Source organism: Bubalus kerabau, chromosome 1 (assembly GCF_029407905.1).
Source record: "Bubalus kerabau isolate K-KA32 ecotype Philippines breed swamp buffalo chromosome 1, PCC_UOA_SB_1v2, whole genome shotgun sequence".
Classification (NCBI taxonomy): Eukaryota; Metazoa; Chordata; class Mammalia; order Artiodactyla; family Bovidae; genus Bubalus; species Bubalus kerabau.
The window spans coordinates 54,506,828-54,521,123 of NC_073624.1; the positions used below are offsets into that span (position 1 = coordinate 54,506,828).

Sequence of the window (14,296 nt, forward strand, 5' to 3'; positions counted from 1 at the left end):
ACATTCCCCAAAGGGCACATGACAAGTAAATACTTAAGATCGTCCCCAAGACCACTAGAACACAATTTTAGACAACTTATTGGAAGTGTTATTCCTAGTTTCAGAATTCAAGAGCTCTAGAATGGCAACGTTATCCACCTCGTGCCCCTTAGGTACACCTTTGAGGAAGAAAGCCACAGTAAACCTACAACTCTGAGATGAAAACTCCCAGAGTGATACAGAGTCTACAGAGAGACTTCCCTGTAGCTCAAACGGTAAAGAATCTGCCTGCCATGCAGGAAACCAGAGTTCGATTCCTGGGTTGGGAAGTTCCTCTGGAGAAGGGAATTGCAATCCACTCCAGTATTCTTGCCTGGAGAATTCCGTGGACAGAGAAACCTGGTGGGCTACAGTCTGTGGGGTCCAAAGAGTCGGACACGACTGAGCGACTCACACACACACACAGAGTGATACATGTGACACTTCATCTTTACAGCTGTGTATGATAATGGAGGGTGAGGGGAAATGTAGCGGAGAAAAGTAACCGGGAGGAAACATTAATTGGAGACTGCAGATTGCTTACGACCGCATTTTAATGTCAGCTAAGTGTCTGGAAGGACTTAGGTAAAAAGTGGCCTGAGCGGGCCATCACTGCGCATGCGCGGCCCGGACCTTGCTACAGGGACCACGTGGCCTTAAGGAACCCCGGCGTGCGTGCGCGTGTGCGTGCGTGTGTGTGCGCGCGCGCGCTCGCGGCCTGTCCCGCGACGAGGGGCGCGGGGGGAGGGGTGGTGTTCCGCCCCGGCCTTACCTGCCCGCGTTCTCTGTTTCCATTCCCTGCTGCCGCTCGAGCGCGCAGCTACTCGGGCCCGGCAACCCAGCGACTCTGTAGTACCGCGGCGCACGAATGGCGGTACGGTAATAACCAGACACTCGGACTCGATTGCTGGCAGAACTCGGATAGTGGCTGGTGCACAGGCTCCTCCCCCAAGCTTCCAATTCCCCCTCCCCCAGTAGGCCAGCCCCACCCTCAGCCCTGCGCTTCCTTCTGCTCAGAGCCAAATCCCACGCCCTGTGGTTATCACGTGATGACCAGCCGTCCAGTTACGTTCGCTCTCCTCTCGTTGGTTCTTCTGGTTGCCAGTTGGCCTTTCGGGAAGGGTGGAGGTTAAAAAGTCTGGGAGAGGAAGCACTCTGCTGACGTAAGCTTTTGTCCTGCCTGACTGTTCGGTGATGCCCGGGTAGGGGGGTGCTTGCGAGTTGGTGAAGTCTTCGGCGCTGTGTAGGTGCGGATTTTATGCTTGTTAGAACTATCCGGCCTTTCCACCCAACATTTTATTATGATTAAAAAACTGTGCTTTGCATTAATTACCAAGTAATTACTGTGATGTAAGAGAAAGAAGAGACTTTACAGTCAGAAAACTTGGGCTCCGGGGCACTGTAGCATATTGGGTCTCAATATGTGAAATGACGGTGATTGTAAAAGGGTTCTGTAAAATGAAACTTTACCTAAGCTGTTCTCTGCTTTACTTTCATTGTATAGAAATATAAAAGTTCGAAGTCTATGGGAGTAGATGGCATTCAAGTATGACTTCCTCCTTTCAACCTTCTGGGCTAACCCTTCATTTCTTGATGACTTTGCCCCTCGTGTTTGTTTCATTAGTTCTCAAGTTATCACTGGTTTTTGTATAAGGACTTCATTAACTCTGCATGAAAATAGGCTTTGCTGTTTCTCTAGTTTGCATGATGGGAGACATGGCTGCTTTCCATAGTTTATGCTGTCTTACTAGATGAGTCCAAAATCTCAGTGATTTACAGCAGGTTTTTTGTCACTCATTGATTAATATACGAGCTGGGAAATGGTGGAAGCTCTGCTGTTTGTCTTTATTCTAGGATTCAGAAAAGGGCTTTCATGAGTAAATACAGAAATACTGATTTGTATTATGAATTGCTTAAGTGAAATTTCGAACATTTTTAAACTCTTCAGAACTTATATGAATATTCTGCTTATTGGTAGATATCACTCAGAACCTGAGTTATGGGCAGTATTCAGTGACTATCTGTTGAGTGACTGAAGTAGCAACAGCCCATCCTCTTTTTCTCTCTGGGTTTGCTAACTGCTCTGGAGAAGGTTTAAAGCAACATCTCTTAAGGTATTCTTGTATTTTTTTTTTTTGGCTGCCACAGCATATGGGATCTTATCTCCCCCATGGGGATGGAACCTACACCCCCTGCAGTGGGAATGCAAGTCCTAACCTGTAAACCACCAGGAAGTTCCCCATCCTGAATATATTTTTAAATGCCTGAATTAGGTGAGAATATTGTGGAAATTAAGTAGAAGTGCAGGTTTTTAATGGGAAGCTCAAGAAGTAGGAAGCTATCATCTTGGATAGGAATCGTCTCTGATGCTGGCAGGCAGGGCTAGCTTTATGGGTATGTGATCTGTGTGGTTGAATTTATTGTTGTCTAGCTGCTAAGTTGTGTCCAGTTCTTTTATGACCCCATGGACTGTAGCCGGCCACGCTCCTCTATCCACGAGATTTTCCAGGCAAGAACACTTGAGTGGGTTGCCGTTTCCTTCTCCAGATCTTCCTGAGCCAGGGATTGAACCCATTAGCATTAGCAGGTGGATTCTTTACCACTAATAGGGCCCCATAATTGACTTAACTGTTCTGCTACTGCCATCTTGAAATTCTTCATTTAACAGGGGCCTGCATTTTTACTTTGAACTGAGGTTTACAAATTATTACTTGACCCTGTTGACAGGTGTTAAAGAGGAAGATTAAATGTGCAGTGTTGCTGTGGAATAGGGGGGTCTTGCAGGGTGAGTGGGTACTAAAGACAGCAGTTATATTGATAACAGTGGTGGTGATGATGGTAGAACTGAGAGCAGCACACACTTACTGACTGCACCGTGCCCTGCTTTAAGTGCTTTGTGTGTATTAATCCTTACAATTCTCAGGAGGAAACTCTTGAACAGATGTCACAGCTCAAATTTGAAGGCTATCAGGCTGAAGAACAGGAAGAGCCAAGGCTCCAGTTCAAATCTGAAGGCCATCTGCTTGAGAATTCCTTCTTGTTCTGTTCAAGCCATCAACTGATTGAATAAGGCCCACTCACATTATGGAGAGAAATCTGCTTTGTTAAAGTTGTAGAATAAAAGATCAATATAGGACAATCAGTTGTACTCCATATACTACCAACAAATCATCAGAAAAGCACCATTCACAATAATACCCAAAATATGAAATACTTAGGGATAAATCTGGTAAAAAACGTTTCCCCAAAATTAAAAAATATTGTTGAGATAAATTAAGTAAGACCTAAATAAGTGGAGAGATACGTTGTGTTCATAGATCAGAAGACAATATTGTCAAGATGATTACAGATTCAATATTACGACAATCAAAATCGTTAGAGCCTTTATTGTAGAAATTGAGATGATTCTAAGTCATACAGAAACTCAAAGATCTAGACTAACCAAAACATTCTTTATAAAGAAAGAACTGTATAATATCACTTATACGTGTAATCTAAAAAAATAGAACAAAATAGTGAATATAGCAAAAAGAAAGAAAAAACTGGAGGACTACACTACCTGGTTTTTATTATAAGGCAACAGTAATCAAGATAGTGTGGTATCACAATAGATTAAAGTATATCTATGGAAAATAATAGAGTCCAGAAAGACACATACATAGACAATTAATCAGCAGATTTTCCACAAAGGTACAAAGGCAATTCAGTGGAGAAAGCATTAGCATCTTTTCAACAAATGGTGCTAGAACAATTGGATAGCCATATGCATACAGGCTTCCCAGGTGGCTCAGTGGTAAAGAATCCGCCTGCAGTGCAATAGACTCTGGTTTGAACCCTGGGTCGGGAAGATCCCCTGGAGGAGGGCACTGCCACCCACTCCAGTATTCTTGCCTAGAAAATCTCACAGACAGAGGAGCCTGGTGCGTTACAGTCCATGGGGTCGCAAAGAGTTGGACAGGACTGGAGTGACGAAGCACACACATGCAAACAGAACAAAACTTGGGCCCACACCTCGCACCATACAAAATGTTTTGCTCAAAATGGATCATAGACCTACTGTAAATCCTGAATCTATAAAACTTCTACGAGAAAATACAAGAGAAAATCTATGACCTTGGGTTGAATTTCTTAGATATAACAGCAAAGCATGACCCATTAAAGAGAAAAATGGAAATGGGACTTCATTAAAATTAAAACCTTCTGCTTTTCAAAAGGTTATTAAGAAAAGTCAAAGTATAGACTGGGAAAAAGTATTTGTAGATCAGATCCATCTTATAACCCCAATACTATAAGTACACTATTAGTTTATAATACTACAATATTTTGGCCACTTGATGCAAAGAACTGACTCAATGGGAAAGACCCTGATGTTGGGAAAGATTGAAGGCAGGAGGAGAAGGGGACGACAGAGAATAAGATGGTTGGATGGCATCACTGACTTGATGCACATGAGTTTGAGCAAGCTCCAGGAGTTGATGTTGGACAGGGAAGCCTGGTGTGCTGCAGACCATGGGGTTGCAGAGTTGGACAGGACTGAGCAACTGAAGTGAAGTGATCCATAATGTATAAAGAAGATTCAAAACTCATAATTTAAAAAACCCAATTTTAAAATGTGCAAAAGACTTGAACTTATACTTCCCCAAATGGTTCTCAGCATGATTATTCATGAGATACCATTACCCACCTATTAGAATATCTAAAATTTGAAAAGAGTGCTACACTGTGTTGAAGAGTATGTGGAGAAACTAGAACTCTCATACACTGTTGATGGGAATGTACAATCATATAACTACTTTGGAAAACAGTTTGGCAATTTCTTAAAAAGTTAAGCTACATACCCAGGAGAAGGCAATGGCATCCCACTCCAGTACGCTTGTCTGGAAAATCCCATGGACGGAGGAGCCAAGAAGGCTGCAGTCCATGGGGTCGCTGAGGGTCGGACACGCCTGTGCGACTTCACTTTCACTTTTCACTTTCCTGCATTAGAGAAGGAAATGGCAACCCACTCCAGTGTTCTTGCCTGGAGAATCCCAGGGATGGGGGAGCCTGGTGGGCTGCCGTCTACAGGGTCGCACAGAGTCGGACATGACTGCAGTGACTTAGCAACAACAACAACATACCCACCTTGGCTGCAGCCATTCTACACCTAGGAATGTATGCAAAAAGTGGAAGCATATATTCATAGATCTGTACACGTTTTTCTGGCACTCTTCACCATTCAGAGCAGTTTTTATTCATATTAGCCCCAAACTGGAAACAACCCACATGTCCACCAAAGGTGAATGGATAAGCCAATCGTTGTATAAACATGCTCAGCAATACAAAAGAGTCAACTGATACATGGAACAGTGTGGATGAATCTCAAAATAATTGTGCTGCATGAAATAAGCCAGGCCAAAAATAGTACATTCTGTATGACTCCATTTCTTTAACATTCTGAAAAGTGCAAACAAATCTGTAGTGACAGAACATAAGATCAACTGTTTCCTAAGAAATGAGGCTGTGTGGGCAGAATTAGAGGTGCAAAGAAACTTTTAAAGGTGGCGGATGTGTTCATAATCTTGATCCTAGTAATGGTTTCACAGGTGTACAAGTATGTCAGATCTCATCGAAATTGTATACTTTAAATACATGCAGTTTATGGAATGTCAAATATACCACCATAAAATGTTTTTAAAAATGTGATTGTATCATGATACGTATTATACATAAAAGGTTAATTGTTTGGATTGTCTTTCATTAACCTTTTGCTTAATGAAACAAAACAATCTTTTGTTTTACTTGAAATTTACTTGATTTATAATGTTGTGTTAGTTTCAGGTGTACAGCAAACTGATTCAGATAAACTCAAATATATAGAAGAATATATATTCTTTTTCAGAATCTTTCCCATTATAGGTTATTACAAAATATTGAATATAGTTCCCTGGGGTATACAGTAGGTCCCTGTTGTTTATCTATTTTATGTATAATAGTGTCTGTTAGGAGAAGGCAATGGCACCCCACTCCAGTACTCTTGCCTGGAAAATCCCATGGACCGCGGAGAAACTAGAACTCTCATACACTGTTGATGGGAATGTACAATCATATAACTACTTTGGAAAACAGTTTGGCAATTTCTTAAAAAGTTAAGCTACATACCCAGGAGAAGGCAATGACATCCCACTCCAGTACTCTTGCCTGGAAAATCCCATGGATGGAGGAGCCCAGAAGGCTGCAGTCCATGGGGTCGCTAAGAGTCAGACACGACTGAGCGACTTCACTTTCACTTTTCACTTTCATACATTGGAGAAGGAAATGGCAACCCACTCCAGTGTTCTTGCCTGGAGAATCCCAGGGACTGGGGAGCCTGGTGGTCTTCCGTCTGTGGGGTCGCACAGAGTCGGACACGACTGAAGCGACTTAGCAGCAGTAGCAGTCTGTTAATCCCAAACTCCCAATTTATCCGTCCTTCCCACCCCTTTCCTCTTTTGGTAACCGTAAGTTTGTTTACTTTGTCTGCAAAACACAATCTTAAAAACACAAAGGCTAAATGTTGATTTCATTCTTCCATTCTTCCAGTGGCAGCACAGCACAATGTCATAGCTGTCTGGGTGTGGCTCTGTTTCAGGTAACAAACGATGTGTAAGGAGTTAGAGAAGGTAAGGTTCGGAAAAAGAAGGAGAGGGGCACTGTACAGGAACAGGTCACCTTTAATGAGGTGAGATTAGTGAGCTGCTGCACTAACCCAAGAAATGAGTAGTATACATAGGCATATATGTGGACATTTACTGTCTTAAGGGGGCCTGTTCTTCTCCAAGGTTGTTTGGGCTAGTTATCTCTTAACCGGCTGGGGCAAGGAATTCTGGAGATCAGCCAGAGACTGGGACCAGCTGGGAGCTGGGTGTAATCAACCTTAATGTCCATTGTTTTCCCTTCCGGTGAGAGAGTTCTGTTTTGCATAGAATGGTGGGGAGGTCTCAGAGGGGAGTTTTAACTCCAGGCTATTTTGAGCCGTGTAACTTTCCTTCACAGGGAACAACAGAGAATGCTTTTAACTTCATTTGCTCCAGAGTGGCCTCACCTAAGCACGCATGGCTCAGTTTGCGATTCTCCACCCGCTCGTGAAAGGTAGAAACGGGAGCAACCTCCTTTGTGCGTGGGAAAGCACACACGATACAACAATCCAGCCAGAGCTCAGCTCAAGACTCGACATCTGCAAGGAAAATTCAGTTGTAAAGAAAATGATGAGGGCGCCCAGATCCTGGGGTCCAAAAGGGTTTTGGGTAATGGCTTTGGGGGGTCGGGGGAAGGCGCATGCTCTGGCCGAAAGCCTCACTTCCGTCCAGGTTACGTTCCCGCGCCGGCAGTGACACCGCTTTCCGGTCCGGCGCGGCCCTTATCCCCCACACTTTCGGTCCGGCCCGCGGCCACCCGTCCGGTTCCCCAGCGCCCTTCCGCCGTCCTCTGACCCGCTGCCGAGCGCCTGTGCAGCAGGCGGTATAGTCTCTCCCGGGGCACACCTGTAGGCTGGGCAGTGAGGTCTGTAGTCCTCTCCTCCCTGGAGTTCCGGGGGGCGCGGCAAACCATCTGGTGCGGAACCACCCCCTGCGGCCTTCCGCTCGCTCGGCTAGGGCCGCCTTTGAACGCCGAAGGCCGGGTCCCCACACTCCGAACCCGTGGAGGGCTGGTCTTCCGCCTCTAGGGGGCATTCGTGCGCCCAGCGCCCTCTTCATAATTGAGGTCCCAGGTGTTTTGACTCCGCAGCTGCGCTGCAGTCAGGCTCGTTTCCTCTCACGGCTTATTCGGAACCTTCTAACACCGGCTGCTTTCCCTCCCCGTCCAGCTAGCCGAAGATGCCCGCGGGTGTGTCTTGGACGTCTTACCTGAAAATGTTCGCTGCCAGCCTCCTGGCCATGTGCGCCGGCGCCGAGGTGGTGCATAGGTACTACCGACCAGACCTGGTGAGTGCCGGAGAGTCCTTGCGCCTCGCTTCTGGACCACTTCATTTTCACAGCGGCAAAGTTCAGTTCAGTCGCTCAGTCATGTCCAACTCTTTGCGACCCCATGGACTGCTGCATTCAGTCTTCCCGAATGCCCAATCACTAACTCCAGGAACTTGCTCAAACTCATGTCCATCAAGTGGTGATGGCCATCCAACCATCTCATCCTCTGCCATCCCCTTCTCCTCCTACCTTGAATCTTTCCCAGCATTAGGGTCTTTTCCAGTGAGTGAGTTCTTTGCATCAGGTGGCCAGTGTATTGGAGTTTCAGCTTCAGCATCAGTCCTTCCTAATGAATATTCAGGACTGATTTCCTTTAGGATTGACTGATCTCCTTCAGTCCAAGGGACTCTCAAGAGTCTTCTCCAGCACCACAGTTCAAAAGCATCAGTTCTTTGGTGCTCAGCTTTCTTTATCGTCCAGCTCTCACATCCATACATGACTATTGGAAAAACCATAGCTTTGACCAGACGGACCTTTGTCAGCAAAGTTATGTCTCTGCTTTTTAATATGCTGGCTAGGTTGGTCATAGCTTTTCTTCCAAGGAGCAAGTGTCTTAATTTCATGGCTGCAGTCACTATCTGCAGTGATTTTGGAGCCCAAGAAAATAAAGTCTCTCACTGTTTCCATTGTTTCCCCATCTATTTGCCATGAAGTAATGGGACTGGATGCCATAATCTGAGTTGTTTGAATGTTGAGTTTTAAGCCAACCTTTTCACTCTCCTCTCTCACTTTCATCAAGAGGTCTTTAGTTCCTCTTTGCTTTCTGCTGTAAGGGTGGTGTCCTCTGTGTATCTGAGGTTTCCCCCAGCAGTCTTGATTCCAGTTTGTGCTTCAGCCCTGCATTTCTCATGTTGTACTCTGCATATGAGTTAAATAAGCGGGGTGACAATATCCAGCCTTGACATATTCCTTTCCCAATTTGGAACCAGTCCATTGTTCCATGCCTGGTTCTAACTGTTGCTTCTTGACCTGCATACAGATTTCTTAGGAGGCAGGTCAGGTGGTCTGGGATTCCCATCTCTTTCAGAATTTTCCACAGTTTGTTGTGATCCACACAGTCAAAGGTTTTGGCATAGTCAATAAAGCAGAAGTCAGTGTTTTTCTGGAACTCAACTGCTTTTTGTATGATCCAATGGATGTTGGCAATTTGATGTCTGATTCCTCTGCCTTTTCTAAATCCAGCTTGAATATCTGGAAGTTCTCGGTTCATGTACTGTTGAAGCCTGGCTTGGAGAATTTTGAGCATTACTTTTCTAGCATGTGAGATGAGTGCAATTGTGCGGTAGTTTAAACACTCTTTGGCATTGCCTTTCTTTGGGATTGGAATGAAAACTGACCTTTTCCAGTCCTGTGGCCCCTGCTAAGTTTTCCAAATTTGCTGACATATTGAGTGCAGCACTTTGACAGCATCATCTTTTAGGATTTGAAATAACTCAGCTGGAATTCCATCACCTCCACTAGCTTTGTTTGTACTGACGCTTCCTAAGGCCCACTTGACTTCGGACTCCAGGATGTGTGGCTCTAGGTGATTGTTCACACCATTGTGGTTATCTGAGTCATGAAGATCTTTTTTGTATAGTTCTTTTGTGTATTCTTGCCACCTCTTCTTAATATCTTCTGCTTCTGTTAGGTCCATACCATTTCTGTCCTTTATTGTGCCCATCTTTGCATGAAATGTTCCCTTGGTAGCTCTTAATTTTCTTGAAGAGATCTGTAGTCTTCCCATTCTATTGTTTTCCTCTCTTTTTTTGTGTTGATCACTTTCTTATCTCTCCTTGCTATTCTTTGGAACTCTGCAAAAGTGATGTTGAAATTAGGATTGCATCTGCCTGGGGCCTAAAACCTTACAGTGGCATCTCATTGCCATTAGAGCAATACATGGCCTGCTCTTAAAACAGTCTACGCAGTTTTGAGGTTTTACTGGGTCTGTCACTTGCCTGCCACTGACCTTATCTTCTCCTCTTTCTTCTTTGTTCCCTCTGTTGCAGCCACACACACTTCCTTGCTGTTTCTCCAGTTCATCAAGCCTGTCCTCACCTCAGGGTCCTGCTTTTTTTCTTCTTGGAATGCTTTTTTTTTTGCCCCCAGATTTTGTTTTGGTTTACTTCTTCAGAACTTTGAAGTCTCTGCTCAGATCTGATCTCCTCCAGCAATGAGTGTTCTTTGTATGGCCCCCAAAGAATTCCCCAAAGAATTCCGTCTTAGTCCTTCGTTTAGGATAGAGCACTTGTCACAACTTGCAGTAATCTTATTCATTTGTCTCTTTATTTGTTCTTTGTTTCTGCCACTAGAGTATAATTTCCAGGGCAGGGAGACTGTGCCTGTCTGGTTTGCTCTCCTGTCTCAATCATCTAGAAAAGATCTTAGAGTGTAGTAGATGCCCAGTGAATATTTGTTGAGTGAAGGAGTGAATGTAGGCCTTCAAAGGAGGGAGGAATTTAATAAGCATTCTTTGGATTAGAACTGGCAACTAGAGATACTTCTGAGGAGTTACGGTCCTGGGCAGATGGAGGCAAGGAAGTACAGTGCAAATAACTACAGGAATGTGCTTGGTGTTTTATGCTGTGGATGTGAATGGGCTTCCCTGGTGGCTCAGTGGTTAAGAATCCCCCTGCTGTGCAGGAGACACAGGAGACCTGGGTTGAGAGGATTCCCTGGAGGAGGGCATGGCAACCTACTTCAGTATTCTTACCTGGAGAATTCCATGGACCAAGGAGCCTGGTGGGTTACAGTCCATAAGGTTGCAAAGAGTTGGACACGACTGAAAGCAACTTAGTATAGCACACAGACTAAAAGTGAAAAATCCCCCCACTGACGACCCCCTGTCTCCAGTCTACTCCCCAGTTAACTGCCATTTGTTGGTTGGCATATTCTTCCAGATTTACACACACACACAGAGTTTATGGGGTGCTTTTTCCTCATATAAACTCATATACATGTTTCTCTGTGGATTCCTTGTTTTGGTTAACGACTGTATGGATAGATTTGTTTATATTGACAGCTTTATCTTTCTGGTCATTGAATAGTATTTCATAGTACAGATATTCCATATATTATTTACTCAATGCTCTGTGGACATTTAGTTGGTATTTAGGTTTTGTGCAAACAATGCGGCAGTAGCTCTTTCTTACCACTTTAGACTGCTTCTCTTGAATTTTAGGGAATCATCAAGGATAGTTAGTAGAGACAGGAAGGGGTAAGAACCTTCCACAGAAATGCAATTTGCTTGGTCTTTAGCTTGTGCAGGAATAGATATCAAACAGGTTTCACGAAGAGAGGAATGCCTGGGAATTGACCCCTCATTCTCCCATCGTGTCAGCGAGAATGTTCAAGGGTTGTTACCAGCAGCTGCCTGGACCTTGGGAGGAGGTGGCATGGGACAGAAATCTCTAGAAGGGGCATATTGACGTGTCCCAGGCCACCTCATCCTGACTGGGTGGTGACATCGGCAGTGGGGGACCTGTGTAGGGACTTGATGGCAGGGCTGGCAGGCTGTGTGTAGGAGGCTGTTGGCTTTGCTAACACTTAAGGGATTTATGTTCTTTTATCTGTGTCTGTTGGTATTGTTCCAGCAGTTATTGTCACTGTCGTAACTATCACCAGCCTTTGCAGGAGGCTTTCAGCCTATACAGCTAGAAGTCGGGGTGCATTTCAGAGCAGAGGAGCCCAGGAGGGCTGCCTGGGGCTTGTGCTCAGTGCTGTCTTAGGGCAGAAGCTCTAAGGCAGTTGTCCCTGAGCTCCAGGCTTTGGACCGGTACCTCCTGTCAAATCAGCAGCAGCATTCGATTAAGAAATTAAGTGTACAATAAATATAATGTGCTTGAATCATCCCGAAATCATCCCCCCCACCCCCCACCCCTGGGCTGTGGAAAAACTGTCTTCTACACTATCAGTCTCTGGTGCCAGAAAGGTTTGGGACTGCTGCTTTAAGGGGACCTTTTCCTAATCATCCAGTCCAGGAGCAGGTTCAAAGACTCAAGGCAGATGTTCTGTCCTGGAATTGAGTGTTTTCTCCTCAGGCTTCCCTTTTGCATTTCCTTCTCCCCTGGCATTACTTTTACTTGTTCTGTTTTTCTAAACTTGTCATCTGTTTACTATTGAAGGCATAGTAGGTCAAAAGACAGTCTCTGGACTCATTTTAAAGCACTGTTTTTTTTATTGTTGTTGATCATATTTTTTTTCATCCTGAATCATTTAAGTAAAGTGCACTTTAGACATTTTGAATTTTACATTTCTGAATTAAAATATTGAAAGCCTTTCTCTACACCACTTACTATGATATTTTCTTTTTTTGACACCTTAATTAATTTTCTTTTGGAGTGTAGCCAGTTAACAATGTGATAGTTTCAGGTGGACAGCAGAGGGACTCAGCCATACATCTACATGTATCCATTCTCCCCCAAACCCCTCTCCTGTCCGGGCTGCCATATACTATTAAGCAGAGTTCCTTGTTAAAGCATTTATTTTTGGCTGTCTCCAGAAATAGCCATATATACAAAGACTGCTATTTGGGACCTGTGCGAACATTCCTAACTTTTGATGCCAAAATCATATTAAAATTGGTTATGTATTTGTATGTAAGTAAGTGCTTTCTTTAATCAAAGTTGGATTGTCACTTTAGCCAAACAGTGGAAACAATCCAAATAAATATCCATTAATTGGTGAGTGGATAAATAAATGGATACATTTATTTGTATCCATGTAAATAAATGGATACATGGTGAGTGGATAAATAAATAAATACAATGGAGTATTTTCTGGTCCTAAAAGGAAGTATTGATATAGGTGACAATATGGATGAATCCTGGCAACATGGCAAGTGAAAAAAACTAGTCATGAAAGACCACATGTTGTGTGATACATTTATATGAAATGTTCAGAAGAGGCGTGCCTATAGACAGGGCAGTGGCTTGATGGTGGTGGTGGTGCGAGGGTTGTGTGGAAATGGGGATGGCTGCTCATGGGTTTGGGGTTTCTTTTTGGGGTGATGAAATGTTCTTTAAATTTATTACAGTGGTGGATGTGCAACTTTGTGGCTATACCAAAGGTATTGAATATTTAAATAGGTGGTATTTAAACGATAACATGGGCTTCGCTGGTGGCTCAGAGGTTAAAGCGTCTGCCTGCAACGCAGGAGACCTAAGTTCGATCCCTGGATTGGGAAGATCCCCTGGAGAAGGAAATGGCAACCCACTCCAGTATTCTTGCCTGGAGAATCCCATGGATGGAGGAGCCTGGTGGGCTGCAGTCCACGGGGTCGCAAAGAGTTGGACACAACTGAGCAACTTCACTTTAACGATACAATACCAATATTTAAACCATACCATGGTTTGTGAATTATCGTACTAAAGCTGTTACAAATTTGAGAAGTCACTTTTCTTGAAGGCAGTGTTGTAATTTTTTTTGCCTACTGCTTTATGCTTTGCACATAGTAGGCACCGTTTCTTAACAAATGAATTGATTCCTGATACCTGTTTTCTGGCTAGGCGTGTTAGAGAGGTCAGTAAATAGTGCAGGAAAGAATTTCCCAGTGTGGGAAACCTTGTTCAAATTTGTGGCCTGTCAATTAATATTGATGCAAACTTTCTGCGAGTCCTTTAGTACTTAAGCTGTAGCCATGCTGATAGCTGTAAACAGAGGGCTAGAAAGGAACTTAGATCAACAGCAGGTCCTCATAATATTTATCAATGAAGGGCAGGGGGCTTTTGTTCTTTTTTACTTTTTACTTTCTTTGATGTTTTTCAGGTCATATTCACAGTGTAAAAAAGCATGGCTATCTGTATATTTTGTTTTTGTATTTTATAGACAATACCTGAAATTCCACCCAAACCTGGAGAACTTAAAACAGAGCTTTTGGGACTGACTGACAGACAACAGGAACATCAAAATTCAACTGTGCCAAGAACTCTGTGAATGAGAATTAAATATGTATTTTTAGAATTTAATGAATGAAATTGTTTAAGCACCTAATACAAATTGCAAGAGGAAGTGCTCAGTAGATGTTAACTGATTTAGTTATGGTTTGACCAGGTAATCTTGAAAACTGCCAGTTTATATCATCAGTTTCTGTAGTTTGATAGATACCCAGAGTGTAGTTACAGTCTCTTGCCCTTATAATTTTGGCTTATTTCTCTGAATAAGCTTGACTATAATGGCAAATGTGGATTATAAATTAACTAATAAAAGTGACATTGACCATGTGTGCTTAAGTGAGAGGTTAGTATTTCTAGGGTTTGGATTCTTTTGGAGTTAAGTTTAGATTTACAGGAAAACTGCCAAGACAGCACAGTTCC

The 14,296-nt window shown here is 43.6% G+C and overlaps 2 protein-coding genes across 14 annotated transcripts in view; one reads left to right on the plus strand and one right to left on the minus strand.

Moving 5' to 3' along the window:
• TDG (thymine DNA glycosylase) overlaps positions 1 to 962 on the minus strand; it is a 21,037-nt gene extending 20,075 nt beyond the window's left edge. For both annotated transcript variants that reach the window (XM_055575060.1, XM_055575052.1), the window contains exon 1: positions 791 to 962. In XM_055575060.1, the coding sequence (XP_055431035.1) occupies positions 791 to 813 (23 nt within the window). In that variant the 5' untranslated portion in view covers positions 814 to 962. The remainder of the gene's footprint in view (positions 1 to 790) is intronic.
• LOC129648629 (ubiquinol-cytochrome-c reductase complex assembly factor 6) lies at positions 772 to 14,212 on the plus strand. 12 transcript variants are annotated; one of them, XM_055575149.1, is made up of 5 exons: positions 873 to 892; positions 6,580 to 6,659; positions 7,033 to 7,128; positions 7,844 to 7,961; positions 13,809 to 14,212. In XM_055575149.1, the coding sequence occupies exons 4-5, from the start codon at positions 7,854 to 7,856 to the stop codon at positions 13,914 to 13,916; spliced, it is 216 nt and encodes a 71-aa protein (XP_055431124.1). In that variant the 5' UTR covers positions 873 to 892; positions 6,580 to 6,659; positions 7,033 to 7,128; positions 7,844 to 7,853; the 3' UTR covers positions 13,917 to 14,212. The 12 variants fall into 12 exon arrangements, with proteins under 12 accessions (XP_055431177.1, XP_055431124.1, XP_055431149.1 ...); XM_055575158.1 differs by lacking the exon at positions 873 to 892 and adding an exon at positions 1,063 to 1,181 and having other exon boundaries at positions 7,033 to 7,232; XM_055575121.1 differs by lacking the exon at positions 873 to 892 and adding an exon at positions 1,066 to 1,181.
• Positions 14,213 to 14,296: the final 84 nt, after the last annotated feature.

Excerpts from the sequence above, each read along its gene's own strand:
- LOC129648629 (XM_055575202.1), top strand. The coding sequence starts at position 7,854 with ATGCCCGCGGGTGTGTCTTGGACGTCTTACCTGAAAATGTTCGCTGCC. Across the intron at positions 7,962-13,808 it reads GGTACTACCGACCAGACCTG|ACAATACCTGAAATTCCACC; the intron begins GTGAGTGCCGGA and ends TGTATTTTATAG.